Below are 20,372 nucleotides of genomic sequence, written 5' to 3' on the forward strand. Positions count from 1 at the left end.
GAGTTTTCTTTGTGTAGCCCTGGCTGTCCTAGAACTCGCTCTGTAGACTAACCTTGAACTCACAGAGCTCTGTCTGCTTCTCCCTCTTGAGTGCTTGGATTAAAGGTGTGAGCAACCACTGCTGGTTCTGTATTTTTCTTTCTCACACGTCATTAACCATAGAAACTGTCTGGTTTACAGTCTGCACAGAACCATGCATACCCTTGGCTCAGCATGCAGACTCAGCATGTATTTACCTGACTTTCAGTCTGCACAGAACCATGCATACCTTTGGCTCAGCATGCATTTATCTCTGACTTTCAGTCTGCATAGAACCACGCATACCCTTGGCTCAGCATGCAGGTTCACTGTGCATTTACAAGATCTCCTCTTCAAGGTCTTTTATAAGAAAGAACTTGCCACACAGAATTTTACATATTAAACAGCGTTTTATTTCGGTCTGTGGTTTGTTTAAACTGCTCACACTAATCCATTCCATCCCCAAAAGAAACAAAGCGCTTCCTGCAGTGTCACACTTGACATCACCCGTCCAGACATCTGCCACTACTCCGCAGAAAACTTCAATGCAGTTTGACCTCAAATTGGGTTTTATCCTCCAGGCCATAAGTTTTCAAAACTGACTCTTAGAAATCCTTCGTCAGTCAGCAGAGTAGACCAATGAGCAAACTCCTGATATCTTAACTATCACTGGAAATAATTTATCCTAAGTGAATTCATGAAGACCCTGGGGTGGGGAAGACTCATGTGAGCCTCACTCACACAGAATGTCACCTAGGCCAGCCTTGTGCTGAGACTTCTATGCTTCTTCCACTGCAGTCAAGCTCGAGAGCAAAGGCACAAAGCCAGGCTCACCGCAGGTCTCACAGCAGAAGACCAGCGCAGGAGCTACAGTGAGGCGTAATCCAGGTACCAAAATGATGACGGTAACTGCAGTCTCCCCTCACATGAAGCATGCTGCTGCCTAGCCACTGTCTAAGTACCCAGTAAATTAAGCCCTTCCTTCTCCACATTCCTACAAAAGTAAAGTTAGTTCTTGAACCTCGAAAGTATTATATATATATATATACATATATGTATATATATTAGTATTTCTGCCAGTGTCCTTGTCAGCATGATTCAGAACTGCTCTCGAGTGCCTTCTCGTTTGTAAAATAAACACTATGCTGTTTGAAGCACACACGAAGCTTCATTTCTGTTCAGTCTCTTTACTTTCCATTATGAAGAGTCATTTCTGAGGAATTGAAACCCCAGAAGGTAACATCCCCCCAACAGAAAAAGAAACATTTAAAACAAAATTTTAAATGATAGATCAAAACCAGACTTGAGTAGTATTGAAGAGACAGGCGGGAGCAGACGTGGTCTCCGGAGGGAATCGTTCTAATTATTATCTAAAAAGTAAAGTCATATAACTTTGTCAAAGTCATAAGATAAACTGGTACTTGAAAATTAGGTTGACTAAATAGAGGAGGGGAGATTTAAAAAGAAAAAGCCACTGAGACAGGAGAATGAGAGGGATTTCAGAGCAGCTGGAGCTGGGGCACAGCTCCGTCAGTTCTCGATGCTTCTGGGGCCTCAGCTGCTTCTCTCGCGCTGCTGCTTGCCCCCGCCGACTCCAACAAAGAACTAAATAATCTCTGATATTTTGTTAGGATTCAGAATTTCAATCCAGTAGCCGTCAGGATCTTGAATGAATGCCATACCTTTCATTTTACCTGTGTAATGAAAACTTCTCATTACCAGAAAGGAACATCAAAAATCAAACACATTTTCATTTCCATTTCCATTCTAGAAAGTTTGTGTTAAATGGTACCACGGTTATCCTAATGCTAGAATGACCTTCCAGAAGGAGCTGAAAACAGTCCTGCTAAGCATCAGGTCCTTGCCTCACCTTGAGGCTACCATACCACCAAATCACAGAAATTATTTAAGAAGGAAAAGAAGACAGAGGTATGCTCAAGGGAACAGATAACGTGGCCTCCTCACACAACCAAGACACCAGAGGCTTGGGTCACGTAAACCCTATTAAACAATACACTAGGCAACCCAAGCCCTGTCAATCACACTGTGACTCCCGGGGACTGTAACCAGATGGAGCTGTTTACTCAGATGTATAAATATGGCCTGAGAGATTGATTTATGTGGGGACTAAGATGCTGGACTCATCTGACTCTAGTGTCTGCCTCCTGACCCCAAGGTCACAGACTACAAATCAGGGTGAAAGAGAGAGGGTAAAACACAGCTAAGCAATCTCAAGGGCTGTGGCTGAGGCCGCAGGTGACCATTCCCTGAGCCATATAGAAAGTAATTTGGAGTCAGAACACAAGTTCTGGATTTGTGGCTATGGGAGAATAAACAGGGTGTTTGCTTCTGCCTCCCCAAGGCAAGCGACACCCACCCTGGCACTTAGGAGGGACTCAGCTACTGATTGCCAGATGTCCTCAAGAGTGAAGGGGGACAGAGCTTGTCTAACAAGGAAGCTAAAAAGACTGAACCAGCTGGCCTTCCTTATGTCCCCACACATCCAGGAACAAGCGCGACAACCTCAGGTGTGTCTCTTACTAACACTGCTTTGCCCCAAGGGGGAAAGCCTCTAAGCGGAAGAGCTGTCATTTTAGTACCCAGAAAACTCAGCCCAGGGCTCATCAGCCTGTCTTCCTGAGATCACGCAGATAGATCCCTAGGGACAGTTCTCTTCTGCCAGTCACGTGGCCTGGTGGATTACAAAAGCTTACAGTTGTTGGGAAAAATAGCTCAGAAGCCAAACTAACATAATCTAGGAACATAATTATGTGGATTATAGATTCGAATTCAACATGAACTATTAGAACAATGAGTGGACAAAGGGTTATTAAGGAGTGAGAGAAAACTATCAAGTATTACCAATGTGAACTAAGACAAAGAAAATGTTAGGGAGCCAAGAAATGAAGCCAGAAACAAAGCCTCCAGTAGAGAGCCGGGCTGACAGGAAATGGCTAAAGCATTTGCTGTACAATCATGAGGCCTTAAGTCTGGATTCCCAGAGCCCCCCTGAGAAGGCGGCAGGTGGGCAAGCCTGGCGGCTACCTGTTACCCCAGTGTGAGGGCTGGGGCTGGGCTCTCCAGGGAGCTCACCCTGCCTTATTAAATAAAGTGGAGAGTATTTAAGGAAGATGCCCACTGTCAACTGAGGCCTACACACAGGCACACACTCCACACACAGACACATACAAAGGAAAAAAGGTGGAAAATCAGAATAGACACATGTGAGGGGAAAGTAGCTGGTAAAACAAAAAGCTCCCAGAGATAAAATAAAATAAAATAAAAGAGGAAATACTGACAGCATTCTCAAGGACACTTGTATACACAATGACAGTACAGGAGTGGTTTCAGTGGTGAAGGAAAAGGAGCAGAGGATTCCCACCAGAACTCACCTATGTGTGCCTGGTTCCCATGCATGTGTCTCAGAGGCCTAATCTCACAAAACCTCAGAACATAGTCCTGCTAAGACAGGAAAATCTAAAAGACGCTTCAAGAGAGAAATGGAGTGAAGATGTTCAAAATACTGTACTACATTATTTTTTTTAAAAATGTGAAGGCCAAAAGAAAGAAAAAGAAAAATGAAAAGAAAGAAAAGAAAAGAAAATCACTAACCCAGTCTAGGTGACAGCAGCTGATGTGAGCAGAGATGAGAGCTGTTCACTTCCTGAGGGGATCCCATAGGACATGTTTTCCTTCAAACAATTTTACTAAAATGTCTCGTTTATTTTTCTCTGGGTTTTTGTTATGTGTTTGGTTGGTTGTTTGGGGCTCTTTTTTTTTTTTTTGATTTGGTTGGTTGGTTGGTTTTTGGTGCTGGGCTGAACCCAGACCCAGTGCATGCTAGGACAAGGGCTCTACCAATGAACTACTTACTACTTAAGCTCGTGAAATGTCTCAAACTGCATTGGCACACTATAATGTCAGAAACTAGGAGGCTGAAAAAAGAGAATCCTAAGTTCATGGGCAGCCTGGGCTACAGGGCAAGAACATATTTCCAAAGTTAAAATTAATTTTAAAACTTAAGAAGGTAAGAATAGATCTAAGTATAATAATAATGATACATATAAATCCAACAGAATTCAGATATATGCTATTTCAAGACACATACCCAAAGCATAGCATATACAATTGTATAAAAGAATGAAAAAATCAGTTATTATTAGTAAACTGACAAAGTTATATTGACAACAAAATAGACTTCAGAGAATTTATCTAGGAGCAACTACCTACACCCTGAAATCCTGAAAGCTGGTAGCCGATGAGAGAAAATAGCAGGGCTAGGGAAGGGAAGGCGAGGTCCCATGGCTCTCCAGGTCCTGTGTCCTGGTAAAGCCACCAGTTCTTTCTGGTCTCTTAAGAGAGCCAGGTATTCTCTTCATGTTCCTTTGCTCCTAGGACTGCTGAAAAGAGCTTCCGGTTACTTGCATCCAATCAGCATGGCCCCAACAGTCCTCAGACATATTAACCAATCACAGTGCACACAGTGAGGGGCAGGCTGACCAATCACAACTATGCACATGGTGAAGGGTGGGTTGACTCACCATCATCGGGTTTCTTCACAAACTTGACCCCCAACTCTTCAAACCTTTTACAGGCACTGTAGACATCAGGAACGGCAATCCCAATGTGACCTTTGGTGATACCATTCCCCCAAAAACAAAGCACAGGAAGAAATGATTATAAGAGTACACCCACGTGCTGCCAAATGGCTTCCAAAACTTACTTCAAAACACAAGGCCTTCGGAAACAGAGCTAAATAGGTTCAAAATCTATATATTAAAGGACCAGTAGCTGTCTGACTGGCTAGTTAGTCAAATAGTTGTGAATTGTTGTTTGAAATAAACCAATACTGACTGATGCATACTTCAATCTGTTTAGATAATCTATACCCGAAAGGTTATCATTTACTCCTGTTTAATAGATTAACTGTAGACGCTCACTACATTTCCCAACTCAAGCTTCTATTCTGCCACGTGACAAGATACATATTTTTAGATTTATTTTATTGTATATGCACTATGTGTGCTCCTGATACCCACTGAGGTCAGAAGTGGGCATCAGATCCCCTGGAACTGGAATTATGGATGGTCGTAAACCACAATGTGGATGCTGGGAACCAAGGCCAGGTCCTCTACAAGAACAGCAAGTGTTCTTAACCACTGAAGCATCTCTTCAGCCCCTAACAAGACACTGCCAGAAAATGGATTATTATTAACCACGGTCATCATTGTTTTAATTGAACACTCTCCTAGAAGGAGAGGGAGGGCAGCTTAGAATGCTCGCCTGGCATGTGTAAGGCTGCGGACTCTCTTCCTAGCCCCACAATAAAGTTTACTGGAAACATAATACTGTGACTTTACAGCATAGTATTATGAGAAAGCAAACACAATGTTTGGATCAATACTGAAATTAGATAGCTGCTGAATAAGATCTGCAGCAAATAAAAATAATCATATCCCTAATAAATTACTTGAAAATTAGGTCATTTGTGTCTTAAGTTTACTATACCATAAAAATGTATACCATGTAAAATCATACACACCCACAGACACCATACAATGGGGCAAACATACCAAATCCCCGAGGGTCTGAGTTGCCGTTGTGGTAACTCTGGGTCTCATCGTCTTCGGTGCCCCAGTTGCTGCAGAGGAAAGGACTGTGTTAGCAGGCTGTAACTGCCAACCTGAGGGACTTAGCACCAACCTGGAAGACGCACCTCAGGGTGTGTCCTCGAGTAAATTTCCAGAAAAAAAAGACCCACAGCAAACACAGCTAACACCTTCCAGCTGTCCTGCACCTGTTGCTGTTACTCTCAGCTGATAACAGACTCCAGCTTATTGGCCTTCTAGGGAGACCCAAGGCCTTCCATAATATTGTGGGACTGCTAAGGCATCCAGCTTTGTGGATGGAGCAGCTACCAGGTTCTCTGCTTCTCCGGTATTCAGAGAGGCAATTGTTGGGACTACCCAACCCCTACCATGTAAACCAATCTAATAAATTTCCTTTTATATCTACATTCTATTGGTTCTGTTCTTCTAGAGAAGAAGGCTTGCATAAGATAGTAATTGCAGTTCTAACCTTAGAATAGCCTATGAAAAGGAACCTCTCCGAAGGCTTACTCTGTATGCATGCTACTTTACTACAAAACTGATTTTTTCACCTGCAGGAAGGACAAGCTGGCAAAGAAGATTCTACCTAGGTTAAGAAGATGGTAGAACCCGGCACCCAGATAAGAGCAAGAATAAAAGCTGCAGCAACTATCATTTTCTGCACTAAGTTCTAAATGGACCAGATTTGAGCATTTCCATTCTGGAGATGAGAAGGTCGGCCACTTAAGCAAATGTTTCTGAATCAAAGGATACATACTAACACAGAAAGAAATGGGGAGTTCTTTAATTCTGTACTTTTAAATGTTGAGGTTATAAAAGCACCTTAAAATTTGAATGTTGGGGCCGGGCAATGGTGGCGCCTGCTTTTAATCTCAGCACTCAAGAGGCAGAGGCAGGCAGAGCTCTGTGAGTTCAAGGCCAGTCTGGTCTACAGAGCGAGTTTCAGAACAGCCACCAAAGCTACACAGAGAACCCCTGTCTCAAAAAACAAAACAAAAACAAAAACAAAAAACAAACAAACAAGCAAAAAATTATTACAAAATTATGTGCTGGTTATTTAGAAGGAATATATTCTATTACATTTCTGGATAAAAAACAGCAAAATAATAAAAGAACAAAAATATGACTATTAGAAGATTTTAGGAGAATCTGTAAGTTATAAAATTAATAATCTATAGTTTGACAAATATCTTGCCAATTCAGGGTCTTATATTCTCTAAAAGAAAAATGTTCTCTCTGTCCTAAAGAAACCATAAGAATAACACAAAGACCCAAATATTTAAAAATAATAAAAATATTAAAAATCGATTTAGGGGGCCGGAGACATGGCTCAGTGGCTGGAAGCACTGGCTGCTCTTCCAGAGGACCTGGGTTCAATTCCTAGAACCCGCATGGCAGCTCATAACTAACTGAAACTTCAGTTTCAGGGAATCCGACACTTTCACAGACATACATGCAAGCAAAACATGAAAGCACATGAAATTTACATATGTATAATTTGACTTAGACTGGAAACCACATAAAAAGAGATTCTTTAAAAATACCTTATGAAAAATTAGCATCTATAAAGAGACAAAGACTTATACGCACTGTGTCAACTCAAGCGTGGCTTTTCTGGAAAGCGTCCAAGCTGTTCTCTCATTCTTGTCTTTAGGGATATCATTCTTATCCTCGTAAGCCAAGAAATAGAGGGAAAATTTCATCGAAGGAAAATCAAGCTTTTGGAGTAGCCTGAAATTAAAAGCCATAGTCATTTACAATAGCGAAGGCTGGTAATAAACTTAACATAATATTTAAGTTCTACCAGGAATAAGGGCCATATGCAATGTAGTTACTTTGGTGAGAAAACCGTGGGCAAAGTTCAGTGGGAAAAAGATCTCATTTATAGCTCCAACTATGAAGTGCTTGCCGTGTAAGTATATGTATGTATAAGTGGGTTCCCAGAACCCAAGTAAAAAGCCAGGAGTGATGATTTGTGCTGGCAATAGTCGCATTGGGAAGGCAGAGACAGGCACACCCCAGGGGCCTGCTGATCAGCAAGTTTAGCAGGTGCCAATGTCTCAAAAACCAAAGTGGTTGGTTTCTGAGAACCAGCACCCGAAGTTGACCTCTGGCCTTTATACATGGTATGTCCCCTATAGTGCATGCGTGAATACACACACACATAAAATAAAACAAAAAGTTCTGAGAGCCAAGGAAGCATTGTGTCCAAGTGTCAAGTGGGTGAAGTCTTGAGGGAATGTGTATTGTTGACTTGAGCATGGCCATGTCAAGGACCAATGCTCAGACCCATGGGAAGAGAAGAGCTCCCAACACACCCCTAGGCTCAGACGGACGGCAAAGCCTTCCTCTAGGCCAAGTGACTTGGCACAATCATCTCTCAAGTATTCAATTTTAGTGAAATGCAGTTAGGATTATGGTGCTTATTTATAAGCAGGGAAAGAAGTTTTGGGTTTGGGTTTCAGTGAACAACACCTTTTCCTGACATTCTTTCGTTAAACACATCTATTGCTCTTCAAAAAGCACCCGGAAAGGAAATGGAGGCCAGGTGGCAGGAGAGAAGGGCAGATTAATATCAAAGACAAGTGAATGTCTACAATAGGAAGGCTAAAGTCTCAAATACTGCAAAAAGGTAAAACAGGATTTAGACTGTGAAAAGGTCACATGACATGGAAAGGCCCTGCGGGAGCGGCTTCAACATGGCCAGGCAGCTGACACAGGGCCGGGAGGAAGGAGGGAGTCAAGCAAGAGAGCAGCAGCAGAGCCTCCGCAGGCCCGCTGCAGAGAGAGTGACCGAGGACAAACGAGGGTGCAGAGGGCAAGAAAGTCTCCAAAGACTTCGGAAGTTTGTAGGGGGAAGGGAGAAAGTGGGTGGGACAAGGAGAGACTTGATGCAAAGGGTGAAGGAGCCCTGAGGCTCTAAAAAGTGACAGTTTATCAAGTCAGTTTAAAGAACGTTAGATCGCATGTAAGCAGAGCAATACACATAATACAGAGGATTAATTATGCTCAAAGACAATTCTGTTCATAATCAAGAGCAAGTACTTGAAGCCTAGCAAAATGTCTTCTTGGGGGGTGGGGGAGGTGTGTGCACGCACAGACATGGATACATACATACATAAGGAGCATACTGAGCATGTAGAGCTAAGAAGTTGACACGGTATCCTCAACTGCTCTCCACTGTCTTTTAGTCACCCTCAACCCCAGAGACTATGTCAGTAAGTGACCCCTCCTGGCCTGCAATTGCTAAAATGGCTAAGATGGCAGGAGATCCACCTGCCTCTGCATCTGCCTGAGTGTAAGGACGGCCTTAGAACTTTGTGGCTCCAGCAACAGGCCTGCAGGTGCACACCACCACACCCAACACTTTTACGTGGGTCCCAGGAGACTGAAATCTCCATGCAGTCATGGCAAGCACTTTATCAACTGAGCCATCCCCCCTGCACCCAAAGCAAAGTTTCCAGAGTCCTTCTCTAATCTTTTATCTACTTATCCCTGTTATCACTATACCAGGACCACTGGATGTAGGCTCTACCTGGGAGCTATTTAAAAACAAAGGTCAACCTGCTTATGGTTTCAGCTCTGCCAACTGTGGGGTCAGAGAGCAGAAACTTCCTTTCTTCACGTGTAGAAGGAGGACACAAGCTGCCTGCAAGGCCTGCTGCAAAGGCACAAGGGAGTAACAGGGTTGGCGCCTGGCCAACGGTAGGTGTCCGGGCATTCATTTTCTCCCTGCCCTTTAAATACACTGTACACACCAGAAAGCCACTGTCACAGGAAAGAATCACAAGAATTTAAGAGCAGTTTGGGGGGAAGGACCCAGAGAAGGAAGCCATTCCTCTTCGTTTTGTAGCCTTCAGAACTGCTCACATTTTCTAACCATACATAATTCAGGTGTATTACTTGGGCGGGTCTCTTAAAACTTGTGGAAGTAAATGAAAAGCAGAAAATTAAAGATCATTTCACTTCATTATGTGTGCCATCAAAAACCTCATGGCATTTGAGGAAACAAACCAAGAAAAGTCAAATGACGTTTCAGAAGCAATCGGAGCTAGAAGCAGTCCGAGCATGTCAAGGGTCTGAACGGAAGAATGATCTAGCTGGCCAGCTCTCAGGCAGAAGGGAGTCTGCAGAAAATGAAATCGCATGCCCCTCCTGTTGCCCTTGCGCCTTGACCAGTCCTGGTACAAATGGAACCTAAACAAAGTGCTGTCTAGTCGGGCCTCCTTGTAGACTTTCTGTTATGAAAAAAGAAAAGAAAAAAGGTTGTTTGTTTTTTTTTTATTAAAAAAATTAATATTAATTTATTTCTGAGAGGAAGGAAGCACGTGCCATGGCATTGCTATGGAGGGTGGAGAAATTTCGGGGGCGGGGCAGTTCTCTGCTTCTGCTCCTGAGCCATCTTCTCTAACGCTGAGGGTTTCAACACTAAGGCACCAAGAAATACTTACGTCAGTCCAAGAACCCTAGTGTAGAAATCCAGGGACTTCTTAGGATCCTTAATTCTCAGCATGGTTTGCTGCATTAGGAAGTCCTAAGGGGAGACAACAGTGTAGTTCAGTCCCTAACTTCCCACACTGCGCTGTTCACTGTGCTCTCTACCAGCAATGTAAAGCAAAAGGAAAACGCAAGCCCATCTCCAGCCTCAACAGTAGCTCCCTAAAAGTTACCACGCCCCTTGCTCCACTCCCCAGCTCTCTGCCAAGTGCTGTCCAGTTGCAAGCTTCTGGGTGGAGCAGCTGCGAGCCAGCGACTTGCCATTCCAGGAATGCCCTTCCACAGTGATTTGAAAAACCTGGCTTTCTGAGTCACCAGGGCTTGGTGGGGCCTTAGTGGTTGTCTTGGTTCGTTTTGGGTTCCAGTGGCATTACCTCATATGGCCTCAAACTTGCTGTGTCACCAACTGGCCCCTGCTTGGCCCTCTGGCTTTCACACATAAGTCCTGAGGCCATGGGCAAGAGCCACCAGCACCCGCTTTAGCGGGACAATTATGAAATGAAATGACTGCCGCCACATCACCCCCCGACCTCCCCACCCCAGCAAGGTGGCAAAAACATTTTTTTTTTGCTGGCACTTCCCCACTCCATGGGGCTTCCGGTGACTCTACCTTCCAAATAGACTACTAATGAGTGTATCCTTTCTTTACCTTGATTTTGTGCAACCAAAACTAATTTTAATTGGCATAACAAAGAATCCAACCTCTATAATACCCCCCCAACACACACACACACACACACACACACACACACACACACACAGAGATCTCATGCAGCTCTGATTAGCCTGGAACTCCCTAAGCAAATCCGAGATAGCCTTAAACTCACAGAGATCAGCCTGACTTCTCCGAAGTACAGGGATTGAAGGTGTGGGCTACCAGACGATACCTGGCTCTGCAATTTTACACACACACACACAAACACACACATACACGTACACACACATTTTTCCCTCAAGACAGTTTCTCTGTGTAGCCCTGGCTGTCCTGGAACTCACTCTGTAGACCAGATTGGCCTTGAATTTAGAGATCCACCTGCCTCCATATTTTTTGATAAATGTATAAACACCCTTGCTGAGAAATGAGGGCCCCGTCCCCAGTCCCCTAGAACCTGATGGCCTGAACAGCTGACCCCTTCCTCCTTCGTTTCTAAGGATTCTTATAAAACTAGTCAATGGGAGAGGACCCTCTGTGTAAAAACCAAGTGCCAGTCCTGCCCCAGGGCACTTGCTAGTCCTTGCCCTCTGGCAGTCTCTGCAGAAAGAAACTGCCTTAAGAAGCTACTCTCGCTGTGACCCTCTCTGCCACCCTGATTCTGAATGTCTGTGAATTTACTGGTAATGTGTCAACGGGAAGACCTTATGAAGACCTTAGACTCCTAGAGAACCTAGAGCAAAAATTTAGTGTCTTAACCCTTTGTAAAGCCTTCAACTTCCTCAGAAAAAAAGCTTACCTAAAAAAAGGGAAGACAATGCATAATTTCATAGGGTTAAAATTATTAATAACACTTTAGTTAGGAATTGATTTCTTTACAGTCACCAGCTCCATTTTTTGAGTCGGGCAGGCCTTGATTCACCAGGCAGCCAAAGATCACCTTGGACTGCTGATACTCCTGACTCTACCTCCCAAGTGCTGCGATTACCTGTGTGTACACTACCTTGCCGAGTACTGGGAATCAAACCCCAGGCCTCCTGCGTGCTAGTCAAGGAAGCTACACTCCCAGCCCTGATAAAATATGTATGTATGAGTATCATCTCCATTTTATAAATGAGAAGCCAACACTGAGTGCACTCATTATCTAACTCTTGTAAGTCCAGGTTTTCTTTTGCCACAGGCACTTCCTACAGTGTTATTCTTCTGTACCGTAGATTTAACACAACAGGCCTGAAAAGTGATCATCCTTCTGCAGCTTTGATAGCTAGGGCTCTAGAATCACCATGGGGCAAGCCTCTGGGCACACCTGTAGGGGATTATTTGGATTAGGTTAGCCTCCAGGCCCGCAGGAGGATTTTCTTTCTCTCTGTCTCTCTGTCTCTCTGCCTCCTTCCCTCCAGTCAGGGTTTCTTTGGCTATCCTGGAACTTGTAGACCAGGCTAGCCTCAAACTCAGAGATCCCCCTGCCCCTTCCTCCAGAGTGCTGGAATTAAAGGCCTGCTCCACCACTTACCCATCTTTTTTGGTCTGTTTTGGTTTGGTTGTTTGTTTTTTTCTCCCACAGTTGAGGACTAAACCCAAGGCCTTAAACTAAATCTTGAGATTAATCAAAGTGGGGATCCCCATATAAATATAGGTGGGACCATTCCATGGGATTGGGTCCTGGACTTCACAAAAAAGAAAGTTAGCTAAGCACCAACAGACCCCATTCTCTGATTAGTGTCTGTGGCTGTAATGTGACCAGCCACTTCAAGCTCCTTCCACCACGACCTCTCCACGGTAATGGCGTGTAACTTGAACTGCAAGTCAAACTAAGCCCTTTCCCCAAGTAGTTTTATCACAATGAGAAAAGCAGTCCCTTCGTCCACTGTGAAAATTTGTCGCTGTGACTGATTTAATAAAGAATAGGTGAACAGGATGAAGTTAGGCAGGAGAGCCAGACTGGGAGGAAGAAGGGCAGAGTCTGAAGTAGCCAGCCAGACACAGAGGGAGCAGGAGATGGATGTGCCATGTTGATAAAGGTACCACCACATGGCAGCGTGTAAATAACGAATATGGGTTAACTGAAAATGTAAGAGCGAGTTAGTAATGAACCTGAGCTATTGGCCGAGCATTTATAATTTATATTAAGCCTCTGAGTGCCTATCTGAGAGCAGCTGCAGGACAAGAAAACTCACTCCGCCCACAAGCAATGCTCTGGCCAAACAGCCTCTTCCCCCAAACTTACCTCATATAAAACGCAAATACACTATTCATTGTCTATCATGAAAAAGTGATCTTAAAGAGCACTTAAATTCATTGTTCATCCTAAAATAGGGTCACCTAAGATACCAAGATGGACAATCCCTGTGTGACCCAGACCCTTAAGGGAAATGGAAACTCAGTGTTCACTTCTCAGAAATGGGCTGACCCCTCAGAGCAGAACAACTTGCCCACAGCCTCCTGCTAACAGCATAGGGCTCCCCCCCCCCCACCCCCGCCAATAAAACTTTGCTTACTGCAATCCCTTTTGCCTGTGAGAATTCCTTTGTCCTTAACGCTCTCCTGTCCAATTAAAAGCATCCTATAAACCGCAAACTCGTTTTTGGTGGTGCTACATTCCTTTCTCCTGGGGACAGCCGGGCAGGTCATACCCTGACCTGAGCATCAGTGCGCCTCTCATGGTCTGCTTCTCTCACTACACCACACAGCACCCAGGGAAAAGGCACGAGGTTCCATTTTTCTGGACCTACGCAGGCTTTTCAAATCCAGAGCTGCCCTCCCCTTTGTCAATCAGGTAAGAGCAATGAACGGCTCCCCGGCCAGGCACTGACCACCTGGCTCTGTCCTCTGAATACAGCCACAAAGTCACTCTGACTACAGCGAAATGAGAAAAAAACCAATTTCAGACCTTTTTACAAAGCAGCAAGACCACTTTCATGCCAGATGCTGGTCTAGGCAGAGACTAAAACAAGATGCTCAGACTATAGCAGGCATCTCCCTCTCCCTACGAATGTTGAGTGCCTGCTGCTTCCCTATCAATTACTGGGCTTGCGTGTGGGGAGGCCAAGTCCACTGAGATGCTGATGTGTGCTCTTTCAGGCCACACAGCGGAGATCTCAAAGGCAGTCCTTAGCAGGCCTCATCAGAGAAAGCCCCTGGGAGGAGGGAAGGCTGGCAGAACCAGTCAGCTCTGAACATGGTCTAGATTATTTCATCAAACATTAACTTAGGTTCTACCGTAAGAGACTCTGAGAATGGAATTAACTAACCAGATGGCCTTAAAATAGAGACTGGGGTTGGAGAGACAGCTCAGCAGTTAAGGGCACGAACTGCTCTTGCAGAGGACCTGGGTTCACTTCCCAGCACCCCAAACTGGGTAGCTCACAACTGTAATTCCAGCTCCAATGAATGCAACACCCTTTCTGGACTCCACGGGCACTTACACTTACATGCACACACCCACACACAGACATGCCAACACATACTTAAAATATTATCTTGGGAAAAAACAGGGGGGAAGGGTTAACCAGCTCAGTTGGGTAGGTGGTTCATGCCCCTCACACGAGACCTTAAAAGCATCAGAAGACAGAAGAGTTGGCACAAGGTGGATATGGTAAGGAGGGGTGTGGCTGCAGGGATGTCAGAATGAGTAAACTGTAGGGGCTGCCTGAGAGCCTGACTATCACCCCCATTTTGGCCACTGGCAACCAGTAAGAAAACGAGGGTGTCAGTTCAACCTCTGAGAGGAAATGAGATAAGACAACAGCCAGAGCTGGAAGCAGGTGCCTCTATGGAGCCTCCAGCAAGGACGGAAGCTCCGCCCATACCCTGAGTTTAAGCCAGTGGGATGCTTGTCAGACGTCTATACAGCTGTGAGGTCATTACACTTCTTGTGTATATGTAGCCTGTCCTTGTGCAATGTGTGTCCATGCCTGTGGACAACTCCAGATGCGGCTAGATAGTGTCCACCTGGGGCTCCCAGAGCAGGCCTGGATGGCTGGTCAAAGAGCTCCAGGGATCCACCTACCTCTGCCTCCCTACTGCTGGGCTTACAAATGCACAGCACATGCCTGGCCTTTTTGGTTTTTTACAAGGGTCCTGGGGACTGAACTCAGGTCTCCCACGCTGCATCCAACAGTATTGCTCTTCTTTTCAGTCCCACAAGGCATTCCTTTTCTCATGCAAAGGGAGAAAGACACACATGTGAGAGGAACTGTTTGTCTGTTTATTTATTTACTCTGAGCGGGCAATAACATGACTCTATAATTCGGTACTGGGAGTTGTTACTTTCCTCAAACCTCTGCTTCCACACCTCTGGGATGAAGATAATCAGTATATGGCTGAACTGAAGTATAAATTCAGTAACGTAGTAAAGTACTTAGCACAGGGCTGGAGAGATGGCTCAGTGGTTAAGAGCACTGGTTGCTCTTCCTGAGGTCCTGGGTTCAATTCCCAGCAACCACAGGGCAGCTCACAACTGTCTGTAACTCCAGTTCCACGGGTTCTGACACCTCACACAGACATATATGCAGGCAAAACACCCATAAATGTAAAATTAAAAAATAAAAAAATTAGAAGTACTTAACAGAATGCAGTGCCCAGAGCAAAGCACTTTGTTTGCCTTTCGGCAACTGTTACAAACAAAGCCAGGGGTTCCATTACACTATTGGTTTTGGTTACCAAATCTTCATTCCCCAGCCCAACCCTCTAACCTCAACTCTGGACTCCCACCCCTGGCCTCCTCACCACATCCGCTTGTGCCAGAGAATCAAAAGCACCGCAGCTCAAACAGAGGAGAGAGAATGCCCCAGCCACTCCTCGTTAGCCTAAGAGAGACACACGGGAAGTCTTCCCTGGTTCTTTTTTCAGTCTCCTCAATTCAATCCTATCAACCTGAAGTGAACCGAATAGGTTAAGAGCCAAGCCAAGCCTGCCACTTCCATGCCTGCTTAACCCTCCTGGGAACCCTCCTCTAGCCTTCCTAAAAACTACTGCCGAGCTCGAGTCCTCCCCGCTTCCAACCTGACTGCTCTCTGCTTCTTGCAGGTTTTTACTCAAGAGCAATTTGGAGTGATAGCTCCACAAAAAATCCTGGGTTTAAGGAAAGAAATACCAATCGTGGATTTGTTGTGGCTTCTTGACACCCTGGGGCTAAACGTCCACAAGGTCTGACATTTGTTAGCTGTTCAGCAACAGCTTCGCCACTGCTCCTTACAGTGCTGAGTCCAATCATTATGCCAAATGCTTATCGCTGGAGAAAGAGGCATGTTCTCCCAACAAATGTATACTGATGTCCATTACATACATGCGTAATATACTAGTTTAACTCTGGCGTCAGGATGCATCTCAGTGTCAGAGCACGTATGTGCTTTAGCAAGTCCAAAGTTCTGGGTTACACATACACACATACTCCAGACTCACCAGGGAGGACGAGAAAAACAAACAGGAGTTTTCAAATTTTGAGTACTCCAATGACTGTTTTGTGTTTCCGCCCCTCCAATCTCTACCTACATTATTATATTATATAATGTACCTAGTAGATATGATGTAGGCTTTACACACACACACACACACACACACACACACACACACACTCATAACCTAACCTTCTTAGACATGACATTCAGGCTTCTCTCTTCATGCCCTGTCTCCAACAGACCAGGCTAGCCTTCTCTACCAAGGCTTCATGTGACTCTCACCACAATATGGCCTGCCCCACACCCTTCTGCCACCCTACTGGTATAATATTTTGTTAAGATGTCTACTTTCCTTCCCCTGGGATCTCCCGTGTGACTCCCTGGGTGTGAGAACCCCATCCAAACAAACGTGGTTACACCACCATGTTCTGCTTAATGCCTTCCTAGACCCTCACAGCTGGATGCTACCCTGAGCTCCATCTCCGCAGGCCAGCACAAGCCATTGCATCTCATCGGACCCTCACAACAGCTCCCCGAGTCATCTTTTTTTTTTTTTCAAGACAGGGTTTCTCCGTGTATCTTTGGTTGTCCTAGAACTTACTCTGTAGGCCAGGCTGACCTCAAACTCAGTCCAGGGCCTAGCACACTCAGCACACACCGGGTACATCAGTTCAGGGCCTAGCACACTCAGCACACACGAGGTACATCAGTTCGGGGCCTAACACACTCAGCACACACCGGGTACATCAGGGCCTAGCACACTCAGCACACACCACATCAGTCCAGGGTCTAGCACACTCAGCACACACCGGGTACATCAGCTCAGGGCCTAGCACACTCAGCACACACCAGGTGTTGGGCAACATCAGATGGGGCCTAGCACACTCAGCACACACCAGGTATTGGGCAACTCGTTTCACATCTCCACACGCTTAGTTGTATTTTGGCCCATTACTAAAAATGCCTAGTCTCAAAAGAAAATTTCAAATCAAGAGGCATTTGGAGAAAGTGGAATGTAAATCAAGGTACAAAAAAGTACATTTTGGGCTGGAGAGAGGGCTCAGCTGTTAAGAGCACTGGCTGCTCTTCCAGAGGTCCTGAGTTCAATTCCCAGCAAACTACATGGTGGCTCACAACTGTCTATGGGATCCGATGCTCTCTTCTGAGGTGCAGATTACAAGCAAACAAGACATAGATAAAATCATTAAAAAAATAAAAGAATTAAATGCAAACTAAGGTACGTGTAAGTGGAAGGTGTGGAAAGGTGTGTGGCGTGTATTCATTCTTTCTATCCTGTCTTAATTTTCTGGTGACTAAGATCTTTCCTCAGTACACACCTTGTTCTAGTCAAAGGCTTTGGCAATTACAGTATGCCTGACTCTCGCTGCCCTTAAGGCAAAGAACAAGCAGGGACCAAAGTCCTCGCCATCTACCTGCCCCTCCTAGAGGTCTGCATAAAGCTTGCATTCAATCATCGGGGATTTACAGAAGATCCACCTAAATGAGTATATGCAAAGGTGTTTACTGACACAGAAGACTACACCGTCAGCCACAATGCAGAGACAGTGAGGTACTTTCGGAGGTGGCTGCTTGGACCTCCCAGACCAGGGTCGCACACCTGAATGAGTTTTAGTCATGCGACGTGAAAGCGTTCTCATGCCACAGGTTATGCCCCTACTAGGCTGTAACTGCAAAACAAAAGGGCCAGAAGATGGTCTGAGAGACCCTTCAGACCGAAGTCCTGTAGTTTCTCCACCAGACTCACGGGGACAGAAGTGTGGTCTTGTGCAACAGCAAATGCGGTTAAATCAGTTTGGAGGAGTGAAAGCCGGACTCACGGCGACTACAGAGAGAGAGAGTGCGGCTGGGAGGGACCAGTTATAGACAGGGCCCTTAACTGTGGGAGTCCAGAAACTGCCCCTCCAAAGGGCCATGGCGTCTGACAGAGGGACAACTACGCACACAGACATGGAATCTGACCCAGACTTGGCCTGGCTTCAAGACACCGTGCAAAAATAAACAAATTAAAGCACATGGGGTCAGATGTTTTGAAATAACTTTCTGAAGAAGGGGATATCTTCCCCCCCCCCCCCCCCCCCCCCCCCCCCCCCGCACTGTCTACTCCAACGGCCTCTCTCTTCCCAGCTCACTCCACTGCGCTTTAAGCCGGCGGACCGGCGGCTGCCGCCGATTGCGTTAGGATTCGGCCCAGACCGGCCGGGCCAGAGTCCCAGGTCCGCTCCAGCAGCCAGAGAAGGAGGCCCTATCGCCCACCTTGGTGCTGGGGTCCGGGTCGGAGCAGCAGCCGAGGGCGACCTCATCCGTGAGGCCGCTGGACGCAGGCTGTGGCTCTGCCATGGTCGCCCTGGAGGATCACCCACCAGCTCTGCCAACAAACCAGAGGACCAAACGCTTCGCAAAGACCGTGGGCCGCCTTTGCAAAAGACTGAGTGACCGGCCAAGGAGCGGGCGGCCGCGGCTCTCAGCCAATCGTGGTGCATATGGTTGTGGGCTTTCTGCTGATTGGATCCCAGTGACCCAAGTTTAGTATGGCGAAACTACAATTCCCAAGATGCCATTCCGGTCAATGGCGGCAATTCTTTAAACAACTTCTTGCGACACTCCATCCGCGCCTAGGGTGTTACTCAGTGACCTGATTTTGTTTGTATATAGTTGCAAAAATTGAATAACCATCAGGGTGGCAACGTCGTATAAAATTGCAGCCTGGTGGAAGTTACTGTTTTTAGAATAATGAGAGTTTGAACTGGGTATTAGTCTTTTTTTTTTTTTAATTGTACAAGAGTTTGAAGTTTATTCTCTCAGTTGGATCGGCCAGGATAATTGAAAACAATTCCGTTTATTTTATTTTAATTTTTAAAAAAGAGCAACTACAGTTAAGTATTGTTTCCACTATTAGCCCCAGGAGCTTGGGTTAGTGAATGATCTTCACAGAGCCTCCTTATAAAATTTGGAATTTAGCCGGGCAGTGGAGGTGCACGCTTTGAATCCCAGCACTAGGGAGGAAGAGGCAGGCGGATCTGTGTGAGTTCGAGGCCAGCCCAGTCTACAAGAGCTAGTTCCAGGACAGGCTCCAAAGCTACAGAGAAACCCTGTCTCAAACAACAACAACAACAACAATAAAAATTTTGTTGCGAATTGAAGGAGATGTAAGTCATGGTTTGACTATGCAGTACAGACAGACAAAGCACCTGAATTTGGATGAGATTTTAATGACTCACTTCTACACACAAGGTATGGGTATATACAGAAGAAATGGGATGTCACAGCTCAAATTACCTTTTAAACTGTGTGATTGGTCAGGTGTGCTGATTCACAGAAACAACCCCAGTAACTGGGAGGTAAAGGTAGGAAGGACAGGAGTTCTAGGCCAGTGTGGCCTGCAGGGTGAGTTCAAGGTCAACCTGGGCTTCAGGAGACCCTTAAAAATGTTTTTTTGTTTTTTGTTTTTTTTTAAAGGCAACTTTAATTCTTGGTGAGTCTTGTATTAACCTCTCTCTCTCTCCTCTGCCACATGAACAATACTATGGAGAGAAATGTGACAGGAACTGATATCTCTAATCTTACAAAATGTAAAGAAAGAAACACTATGGAAAGGGACGAAGACAACCTGATGTTTGGTGAAGAAGGTATGGGCCATACACACCTAAGGCCAGCATAGGTCCTGTATGCAGAATATGTCAAAATTCTTACAAACCAGAGAGAAAATACAAAACAATAAAAAGTAGCACAAAGAAGTAGGGAACACAGTGTGTGGGAATCGCCTCCATACCTTTCCATACCCTCAGGCTAACTTTTTAAAGTTAAAAGGCCATCAATGCTGTTCGGCTGTGGAAGGTGGAACACTGGAGTTAATAGGCATTGGCTGGTAGAAACGATACGTCAGCATTTAGTGAAGCTGAAGGTCACACACCCCAGGATGCGCTAGTAAATATCGATCCTAGACAAAGATTATTATACTCCATATGACAAGTAGAAGAAACAAGGTTGGGATGAGGGAAAATGGCAAGAATTACTTGTTCAATAACAGAAACTAGATAGGTTATCATTTTCATAGAATATGATATATAAGTAAAACAAAATCAACCAGAAAGACATATTCCAAAGTGGATAAACCTCACAAATGAAATAAATGAGCCGAGGCAGTCTCAGTTGGCCTGAGGACCTGCGTTTGGATCC

At 45.3% G+C, this 20,372-nt stretch overlaps 1 protein-coding gene across 1 annotated transcript; it reads right to left on the reverse strand.

Moving 5' to 3' along the window:
* Positions 1 to 408: 408 nt before the first annotated feature.
* Glo1 (glyoxalase I) lies at positions 409 to 18,641 on the reverse strand. The gene is made up of 6 exons (XM_050140175.1): positions 18,450 to 18,641; positions 10,079 to 10,161; positions 7,218 to 7,358; positions 5,592 to 5,659; positions 4,560 to 4,649; positions 409 to 1,712 (listed from the first exon to the last, which is right to left on the reverse strand). The coding sequence occupies exons 1-6, from the start codon at positions 18,531 to 18,533 to the stop codon at positions 1,624 to 1,626; spliced, it is 555 nt and encodes a 184-aa protein (XP_049996132.1). The 5' UTR covers positions 18,534 to 18,641; the 3' UTR covers positions 409 to 1,623.
* Positions 18,642 to 20,372: the final 1,731 nt, after the last annotated feature.

Source organism: Alexandromys fortis, unplaced genomic scaffold (genome assembly GCF_014885135.2).
Source record: "Alexandromys fortis isolate MF-2015 unplaced genomic scaffold, M_Fortis_MF-2015_v1.1 scaffold_9, whole genome shotgun sequence".
In the NCBI taxonomy this organism is placed as follows: domain Eukaryota; kingdom Metazoa; phylum Chordata; class Mammalia; order Rodentia; family Cricetidae; genus Alexandromys; species Alexandromys fortis.

What these genes read in the sequence shown, in the direction of transcription:
- Glo1 (XM_050140175.1), bottom strand. Translation starts at nt 18,533, where the DNA reads ATGGCAGAGCCACAGCCTGCGTCCAGCGGCCTCACGGATGAGGTCGCC. An exon ending in ACCCGGACCCCAGCACCAAG is followed by an intron (nt 10,162 to 18,449) that starts GTGGGCGATAGG and finishes GTCTCCCCTTAG; the next exon opens with GACTTCCTAATGCAGCAAAC. An exon ending in CTCAGACCCTCGGGGATTTG is followed by an intron (nt 4,650 to 5,591) that starts GTATGTTTGCCC and finishes GTATCACCAAAG; the next exon opens with GTCACATTGGGATTGCCGTT.